The following is a 10,197-nucleotide window of genomic DNA, read 5'->3' as shown; positions in this document are numbered from 1 at the left end:
TGTGGCTCCAATTATACGCCGTGAAATAAAGGAGTTTAACACTTGGAAAACAGTCAGTCTCTTATTCCTAAATCGCAAAAAAAAAAAAAAAAAAAGAGCTACTAAGGGGTGCCTGCACACATCTTGATCAGCGGAGTTAAATCCAGGCTATTTTTTTTCAACGCTCACAATCGTGACGAGGAATCATTACGGAGGGTTAGTCTGTTATAAACACTGGCAAATCGTCGGAATTAGCAGAAGGCAGCCGATCGAGAGAAAAAAGGTGCCGAGTGATAAAAGCAATTTCAAGCATTCATTACGAGTTGTGTTCAACAGCGAGCAGCCCACGAAGGACGCCGCTTTCTTGAGCCGACGCCTGCGGCGCCGCGTGTGCCCCATATGCTTACGAAAAGGGGAATCCACCGTGACTGCACTATGGAAGCGGAGCTCGGGGCTTCCTTGCGGTTCCCACGGTTGGGCACCAGACAGCGAGTGACTCCGCTTACTGAAGGAATACTGTGACTGCCCGTGCATCATACCACCTGTGCTGTCATTTTTGTGACTGGCTACCGATCTGGAGGGCTGTGTTCTGAGTTTGAGTGAATAGGTTAATGTGAGAGGGTCTGGACCTCAGGGGTTTTAAGGACGATGTTGTGTGAGCAATTGGCACTTTGGGACATGGTCAAAAGGCGTATCTAAACGCTCATTGCAATGAGCGCTTAACTCTTGCCATTAAAATCCTTTTTTTTTTCTTCGTGCAATTAAGTATATATAAATGTGCCATTAAATCTATCTGCTTTCGTTTCCCAATTTAGATACTTCAGATTTTCCTCAACACGAAGGCTCAGCAGGTTTTCAAGTGGGAATCCGAGTTCGAGCCAGCTTGAGCGCCAAGCTAGTGTATTTCAATTCGCTGTTTTTCATTACTGTGTGAGCGTCTAACATTTTTTTTTCTTTATAGAATTTAACGTCCCAACGCCACTCAGGCTGTGAGACTCCTGCATCCTTGGGCACAGTAACTGAGTGCCCTAACCGCTTCGCCACCACGGCGGGACCCTTGTTTTTGTATCGTACAAATTTTCCACTGCCCATACTGAGACTAATGTTGATGTTTACGTCATGTAATTTCATTAAATAGCAATTTTTAAGTAAAAAGTTATTTTATCATTTCATTTCTACCATTTAGGAGCAGCTTTGAAAAAAAAACTTTACCTCATGACGTTGCGCTCAAAGTGCACATATTGCACATATTGCACAAAGTGCACTTACGACAGCATGGACGTTCCTCGCGGACACTCTTGCCATAGCCAGATGAGTTTGATAGAGCAGTACTTAGTCATATTATGACCCATTCCCGCATACACCCTTTGGTGTGTGTTTTGGTTGATATTTCTGCTTCCGACAGATGGCTTGCCCAAGTTGCTCCTGGCAGTTCTGTGCTATATCTCGCGCAGATTCAAGCGCAATCAGTCCCGCACTTGTCCTACAATTAGGGGCCCACGATCTTCACCCGAGAAACTGTCGCTTCGACGGAGTTGACAATGTCACAACTCATGGGAAACACCTGCATGCTATTCTTAAGCTTCCGCATAAAAAAAGAGTTGATATTTTTATTGCCACCGTAATTTGTGCATAATCATAATTGTATGCAAAGCTCCGTTGTGGAACTGCATTATGGTTTCCTTTTGTGGGACTTCGCGCTGAGCAGCACGCAGGTGTAGTTGGGAAACATCCTATCTTGTTTTTGTCCACATGTTATTTTCTACCCTAACTGATATGACACGAAAATGAATACTGCGTGGTGGGACTAAAGAGCATCTATCCCTCGGTCATTTGGCAACATCTCGGTAACCATATTATAGTTTGGACTGCGACGAACAATTTCCAGATTGCGACTTCTGACCGCGTTTGTCACCGAAGAAGTGAAGGAAGACATCCTGATTGTTCCTGGACATATACATGGTATTCGTTACCACGTTAGCTGCAAAGCCTGCCGAGATACCCAGATTCCCTGGACATGCATATATGAGGAGCAGTACATGGAGCAGATAGTGGAGAGCCACGGAGTAATTTCGACCATCTGGGGACCTTTAACGTGCGCTGACATCGCACAGCACACGGACACCACATCGTTTTGCCTCCGTCGAAACGCAACCGCCGTGGTCGGGATCGAGCCCGGGAACTCCGGCGTGTAGTCGGGCGTCTTACCACTGCACCACCCCGGCGGGGCGGATCCTCCGCGCAGTCCCAGATTCATAGATGTCTATTCGGGACAGTTAATTAGCTGTGGGGAATAGCAATTAAATTCCTTCATAGATGGAGTCTAGCCAGTTTCCGTCGTAGAGCTGTGGTTCGCCACACCCACTACCGAATTTCGGCAATGTTCGTTTATCTCTGCTTCAAGAGCAAGCCTCGGTCAAGTGACATGGCAGGACACTGATATATGTGTGATGTGTGTAAGTGTGTGACGCGACCACATGTGGGCGAATTCGTGAGCGCTGCAAATTTGGACAGCGTTTTTAACTCGGTAGCGTTAAAGGCACCCGCCCACCAAAAAATATGGCGTCGGCGTTGATAGCGAAAAGTGACGAGTATGGCGCAAGCAGGCAGGTGGCAGTTGGGATGGCAGAGCCCTGATTCTTCGTTGGTTTGTGCGACTTTGCGAGACCACATGATAAGCTGTCGACTCGAATTGCTCATGTGAGGTGGGAAGGTGGAATACGAATCAGCCTTCCAGTGCTCTTGGATGCTGAGTTGTGCACACTATACTCCTAGGCCACGTTAGTATATGGTTAAAGCAGGGCCCTATATATATCGGGTGGTACCCTACGATATCGCACCATAGCCGGTGCTTACTAGAGTGCCTCCCGTAATTTTTGAGATGAGGATCGAACCAACCGGGACGTTTAAATCCCAAGCCAGAAACGCTACTCAGGCCATGCAGGCATACACGTTCGTACGGCTCGGTCAAAGCGGAGCATCACATTAAAGTCGTGTGTTTTGCACATAATGTGTGTATTGGTTTATAAGGTTTGACATTCCAACGCTACTTAGGTTATGACAGACGCCGTAGTTGAGGGTTCAGGCTGGAGATTTCAACCACCTAGGGTTCTTCCACCCGTGCACTGGCATCGCACAGTGCACGGGCGCCTTGCTTCTCGCCTCCATCGAAAAGCCGCCGACCGGATTCAATCGCACGTTTGTCGCCTAATGTGGTAGATTATGAGTGTATGCTAAGGAGTATGTGCGGCTAGGAACCGAAGTGCGTAATTCGCAATTTGCTTAACCATGGTAAATCAACGCCATTTTTTCGCCAGTTCATTTGCACGAATCCACGACGTCATAATATGAAAGACTCAACTTTCCCTTTCTTCTTCCGTGTCGTCCCTCCCTTTCCTGTGCAGCAATATACGAATGGCTAGGTGGGGGAGAGGGGTAGTTTTCCTAATTGGCAATTACGAGGAAAATTTGTTCCCCCACAATGTTCAACTGTGCCCGGAAGGCTTAAGTACTGAAGCATTTTCAGCCTCTAATGTTGAAGCATATATTCACCACGTTGTTAACGCTAGCTGTATGTAATAGAAACGTTTCAATGAAACCGTGGAGCAAGCGGGTGTGGTTAGCGGCAACGAGTCTTTTTTTACTTGGGTCAACTAGAAGCTAGGCGATGGAGGCAGCACTGTTCAGCTTTCACATCGACAACCTGAAGAAGGAAAAAGAAAGAGTTCTCACTGCATCCGGTAGTTCACAGGCTGCTTCTTTGTGCACCGAAAGTCAGTCTTCACCAATACCACAGCAAAAAGAAGGAAAAATTCAACAGGCTTCACTGAAGTTTATTTACGACAACGAATTTACAGTCACTCAGACAAAAAAAAAAAAAAGAAATGTAGGTTGTTACTGCACAATAAAATTTACCGGTTTTCTTACCGAAGCTTGAGACAGACGCGCAGATGTGTAGAAGAGGAAGGATGTCGGAAGGCGTGAATAAATTCTAAATTGTAATAAAGAAGTCAGAGGTTGCGATATGATTGCAAAGCAAAACGTTAGACGTACTGTGTGTATTCGATTGCACATAACAAAAGCATTTCTTACCACCGTCAAAAAAAAAAAAAAAAGAATCTTGTGCGATTACCAGTTGCAGCCACTGTTCTAAGGCACTAGTCGGCTTAGAAAAGACAAAAATATATAAGCACATTGTCATGCGCCTCTAGGATAAGAGAAAATATATATTACAAAAATAATTCATACGACTCTCCTAGTACATATATAAATAGGTGTTTTAAGCTTAACAGCAAGATTTGTTATATTTCTCAAAAAAATACTTCTTAGAATTCGCATCTCTCAAGGTATATTCAATATTTGCTTGAAAGCGCGAATAAAGTACTACGTCTCTACACCGGGCATTGACTTCGCCATTGTGACAGACCTGAGCTACTGCAGCAGCTCATCTGCTCAAATTCAGTGGACGTCTGATGAAAGTATATGCGGCCTCCTACGTAGTCATGTCATATTGGCACTTTGATCGAAGCACCCTGTTTGCTTTCCATACAAGAGAAAAGAGTTCGATCTGCACTTGTATCAATGACAGGCTGGTATCAGAAGCGACATTTCGCTAAGGAAACAAAACAATCAACAAGCTCTCTAACAATCAGAGCGTGGCTTGTTGTCGCCATACCCTCCAGCCAGATAAGAAAATTGTGCCATACTCTTGTTGGCAGTGACAGGAGAAGGTAAAAGTGGTAAGGACATATATTACTATCTTACAGCTGGTTGTGCCACGGTAGCACAAAATACAGGAAGGGGAATATGTGAAGGCACGAGTGAGAACAAGAACACTTTGCCAGAGCACAGCACAGCCTCCGAGTTGTTTTCTAGAAAGGAGCTGCGCTCGTTTCCTTTTAGGCGAAATAACAACGTACGCAGTCTGCCTGTCACTTCCAGGCGTGGATTCAGCGCTCGACGGAAACATCCAATTTAAATGCAAACACAGGCAGAGTCCGAACGAGGCCAGAGAAAACATTGTGCATTGATGGCACCAATCGTTAGAAATATTCCGCTTGAAACGTGTTAAAGGTGGCGCCAAGAACCAGGCAGTCGAGCGCAACAATCAAGGCTGAAAATTGCTTCGTCCTACTGTTGCATTTTCGGCCGCCGCTGAGTGGAGTCGTATAAGACCGCGGACCTTTGCGAGCTTGTCAACTAGGACCACCATGCTGGCGCATATGCTGTAGATACAGTGCCAGCTCTGCGCCGCTCACTTCGAACGGACAGTTCATGCTTTTACGGCCGTTGGCCGTACACAATGCACGCTTCGTAAGACACAGCGGTCCAGGACGAGGCAGAACTTGCGCTAGCTCTCGCACATTCCAGCATGGTTGCCAGCGTTGCAGCATCTTCCAAAAGACAGGGAAAAGGAGAAAGCACCACATATGAATGCCTGACATTGAGTAGCATCCTAAAGGCACGTCACAGCAGGTATACGTCCCACAGCTCTTAGCAGCGACGAATAAACGGCGCGTCATCACGAAGGGGAAAGTCACGTTTGTACAAGTTGGCAGCGCACACGCACACACACACGCACACACTTTCGCACGCCCGTCGCTTAGCAGGCACGGCGGACGACTTGCAGGGTGAGCGGCCCATCCGGCAGCTTCTTGAGGAAATTCCAGGCCTCGGTTCGCGTCATCTGGTAAGTGGCTTGAGCGTTGATAGAGACCAGTTCGTCGCCCACTAGAAGGCGGCCGTCCCTCTCGGCAGCGCCCCCTGCGTCGAGCGTAAAGCGAAGAATCAAGGTTGTGTACAAGGTACTCTAGCTGTCACTGGAATCTGCTTAGTCAACGTGGAACTAGTCATGTCCTGTGCAGGAGTGATGGCTAGCTCTTTTTGGAGCAGCTTTGGAGCAATATGAGTATTGGAACATTCTGATTATGTTTTGGAGCACGTTTCTAAGGTCAAACGCCTTTTCTTATTGCAGTTTTCTATTTCTGACATAGTGTTGGTAGTGGGTTATTGAAAAACAATGATCAAAAAGAAAGGAAAAGAACACTGCTGGCTGCACCTATTGCTGGTTAATATCTTGAGCACCCGAGCTACAGCCGGCGGGAAAGAAAAGGGACAGCAAGATGGCGGAGAGAAGTACAGACGGGACGATAGTAATAAAGTACAGGGCCTGGCATACGAAATTCTCAGTTTTATTCTTCTTTTATGCAACGATCGATGCTTTTCGACTAACAAGACAAATGACCAAAACATGTAAATATGTTCAATATAAAGCAGGCTGACCTAAGCCACAATTCAGAACAGACTAGGAGCAAACGGAACGCTTGCTTGTGCATTTCATATCTAAATTTTTTGTGCCTGTTTTGACTTCACAGTTTCAAACATGGAGCCTACTACTTCGGTACGCTCAAGTCACACCACTAGATCGGAGTTCGCATCAATGGGCACGACCTTTCCGCTCTCTATCTTGAGCAAAATTTCCTTCTTGGTCCTACACCTGCGCTGATGAATTCCCGAGCACTGGTTAGTGGTGCTTTCAGGGAAGATGTACAATATTGAAGGGTAGCCTTTTGATCCTTCAGCGTCTTTGTAGCTCCAATGGTTTTGTTTGAGCGATGGTGGGGCTTGAAGCCCTGTATGGCTTTCCGACCTCCTTGAGAAGGTTTCTAGCGATTGCTATCCTCGGCTCACCACAGGACAACGCTTCAGGCATGCAGTTTTGTCTTGCATAGGCCTGACACGCTTTTCTTTGACAAAGAGGCTCGATGGTATCTACTTGTTTTCAAAACAAAAGCATTAGAAAAGCTTGTGTAGTTTTTGCACTCAGACAAGTGTTCTATAGCAGCTCGCGGGAGTTTACGCTAACTTCTCCCCTTGCTATTATCGCTTCTTTCTAAACTGGCGATTCACAGCTTGGGATGAGGTGCGGTGTCTCATGCGCGCGGTGTATCTTTTTTTTTTTTTTTTGCAATTCATTTCCTACAATACTAGTGGACCATATTAAATTTGATTGCAATATATATATATTCCACGTTTCTCTAACTTTCAAAAATTTTATTTATTTTAAGAAGCGTTGCAAGACAAGCTATACATCTCCCTTTGATAGTACAGTAAAACAGCCGGTTTGGGGCACTTGCGAGCAAAATTGCGTTTTGGAGCAGTATGGAGCAGGGAAAGCCGTTTAGATTTCAATCAAAATCTCACTAATAAAAAATGCGGCTAACCCACTTACCACATCCTTACTTCACAAACAGCGCAGGAACAATCCACTGAGATTTATCGGCTACATATCTTATTTCCAGCAATTGAACCTCTTTGTAAGCTCGGCTGTGGCGCTGATATTGTTTGTGAATACGAGGATATTCTTGTTTTAGATGTGCCCGCCGCAGTGGCATAGTAGTTGTGTATGGCATTCGCCTGCTGATCCCAAGGTCGCGAAATCGAATCTTGACCTTTGCGGCCGCGTATCTTTGGTGGCACGATTCGAAACACCCATGCTTTGCGCGATGTCAAGCTTCAGGTGGTTGCAGTTAATCGGGACTCTTAATGCAGCGTTTGTCGTATACCACGCGCTGCTTGGGGATGCTATGGTTGCGCAGCTACAGGGTCATCTCCATGGTGTTTGGCATCAGCGCTCACTGCCAACTGTGGTAGAAGGTTCCCGAAAGCGTTTCAATGGAACTTCGGCAGAAGGAAGAATCTGCGTGAAAGCCAGAAGAACAGGCTCGAATTCGCATTATGCGTGTCTTAAGTCCAGCTACAAGCGAGGCCATACGTTTGCTGAAATGCCGAGACCTATAATACCGTCCGTTGATGTGTAAACTTGAAACGATGAATATCTTCATGAACAAGCATAACATTCAACTTTACGAGCAGCACTTGAGTCAATGCTTAGGGCATACCTCGAAAGATCCTCTTGACGACTAGCGGCTTGTCCCCGAGCGGCGAATCCTTGCCGCCTTCCAAGGTGAATCCCAATCCGAGACCGTCCTTGACCAGGACTATTTTTTCTGCGATGCAAAATGTAAACACTAATATAAGCATCACAAGACATGTAAAATATCATGCTACAGTTCTCACGTAACAACTATTTGTGTTACATCGCACGCATGAAAAACGCCTTTTCTATTCCCGTGGCTAACGTCTGCCACAAGACTAGCAATGGATTTCGCGGAGCGAGGTTCGCACCTCGCTTGTACTGTGTCCTGTTAGATCGGGAGTTAGTATATGAAGTCATCAGTAACTGGAGCTTTCCTTTACCTTTAACTGTTTTAATGGAGAAAAGAAAACAAGACGTTAGTTCTGGCGTCTGTCATGTCTGAATGGTAGACGGGGAGAGGGATGTCATCAGAACATGTGAAGTCGAGTACGCGATGCAAAGGTTGCCGGACGCGGCGGAACTCTGCCCAAGCGGGCGCGCCGACAGGTCTGGCGGCCGAACCCACGTGCGCCGCTTTTGATGTGCGTGCGAGAGTAAGCGAAGGATTGCCAGACGCGGCGAAATATTGGCTGAGCATGGAGCACTGAAAGATTTGGCACCGAAACACAGGCGTGCCGCTCTTTGTGCGCGCACAAAATACAGCTGACGTCGCGCGAGCAGTATAGTTGCCATACGCGGTGACAGCAAAAAACCACAACATGGTGCATAGTAAATTGCACATACTCGTGAAAATAACAACAAATGCGCATAGCAAATTACATGAACGGCTTTAGTGCTGACGCATTCTTAACACATAATGTAATTACGCATGCCCCAAAGCTTTTGGTGCTATACGAAAGGGCGTACTCACATAAAAAAAAAATAAAAAAATGCGCGACAGCTAATGTTTTACTGTACATGATATAATAATGCGATCAACGGCGCCTATGCTCCCTCAAAATTGGGGGCTGCAGAAATGTCTGCCGAGGCAAAGGTATCCTTCTTCAGAATAACGATATTTGTTCTTTTCAACCAAAAGGAAATGCTGAAGGCTGTAGAGGCCGAAAGCCTCAACACAGAGTGCACCTCTCACTTCTGGATTTGAATGAAGCCGATGTGCCACGTCAATAAATTCTAATCCCTTCGTCAAATTCTGAGTCTGCTGGATGTTTATCAAACTTTTACATTCAAGAGAGTTTGCTTTTAAGCCGTATAATATGACTTCTGTAATAATCGTGAAAGTCCTAGCCATTGGAGAGGGTAGGACGAAATATCCTCTTGCCTTCAACAAGTATGGAAATCTGGGAATGCATTACCAGCCACATAGTATCGCTCAGAAGTAGACCCCCTGGTCTATAAACTTTTCATAAAGGCTGTACCTTAAGTAAGGCCAGTTAAACTGCTGGACAAGAATTCGCAACAAAAACGCACTTATCCCGCGCTTGTCCCTGCCTGGTTCTTCTCCGTCCATGTTGTTTTAGCGCTTTAGAAAAATGTCAGACCTGTACTAACTAGCTCGATCCGCCACCCTTCTAAACGCAGGATTGTCCTGTATTCATCTTTCGGTACAGGTTAGCTAGGAAAGGCCAGCTCACCGTGTTTGGCGGGCGTGGGGCTTTGCTGGGCGTCGGCCACGGGAGATGCAGGGGTGGCGACGACCTCAGGCTCGTCGACCACATCGAGGACCGACGACAGGCTCGAGGCTCTACTGATGTTGGGAGTCGTTCGCATAGACTGGCGGCCCTCCCTCGAGATGACCAGGACCACTTCCTGCCTCGGCGACTTGAGGATATCGATGGCGTCCTTGTGCGTCACATTCTTCATGGTCTTGCCGTTGATAGACAGAATGCGGTCAGCCTTCCTTATTCGCCCATCACGGTCGGCTAGCCCTCCTGAAATGACCTTGTGCACCTGCAGGTTGAGCGCGATAACTGCCAGTTAGCAAGCGCTTAGCTAGCACAGGTGCATGCATCTATTAACTCTTGCTTTGAATGAGATGTATCAGATACACATCACCGGTGCCCTGTGTGCGAAGAAACGATTTAAAATTAATACAAATAGTGCGAAAAGTTAGTTCCCTTCCTATGATACAATGCACAATTGTTTACTTGGTGTATGTACGGTGTCGTCCACACTCAGTTTGAACACGGTCCCGTCTTCGGAGCACCAGTGCGTATTGAGCGGCGACTAATTGGCGTGCCATACGAAACATCGCCTGCAGGTCTCTGTGCTTATGTTAGTTTGCTTTAATATGCAGCTGCGTAGGAAGCAATGTCGATCTGATTACAGTGACCGTAATC

The 10,197-nt window shown here is 46.4% G+C and overlaps 1 protein-coding gene across 1 annotated transcript in view; it reads right to left on the bottom strand.

Moving 5' to 3' along the window:
- Positions 1-3,791: 3,791 nt before the first annotated feature.
- Positions 3,792-10,197, bottom strand: part of bbg (PDZ domain-containing protein big bang) — a 299,541-nt gene continuing 293,135 nt past the window's right edge. Inside the window, exons 7-9 of the mRNA XM_084593387.1 lie at positions 9,493-9,808; positions 7,881-7,988; positions 3,792-5,742 (exon numbers count right to left, since the gene is read on the bottom strand). Coding sequence (XP_084449513.1) covers positions 5,582-5,742; positions 7,881-7,988; positions 9,493-9,808 — 585 coding nt within the window. The 3' untranslated portion in view covers positions 3,792-5,581. The remainder of the gene's footprint in view (positions 5,743-7,880; positions 7,989-9,492; positions 9,809-10,197) is intronic.

Source organism: Amblyomma maculatum, chromosome 2 (assembly GCF_055883805.1).
Source record: "Amblyomma maculatum isolate TAMU_Amacu chromosome 2, ASM5588380v1, whole genome shotgun sequence".
Lineage (NCBI taxonomy): Eukaryota > Metazoa > Arthropoda > Arachnida > Ixodida > Ixodidae > Amblyomma > Amblyomma maculatum.
Note: the sequence above shows the minus strand (reverse complement) of the source record. Positions and strands in the feature narration are given on the sequence as shown.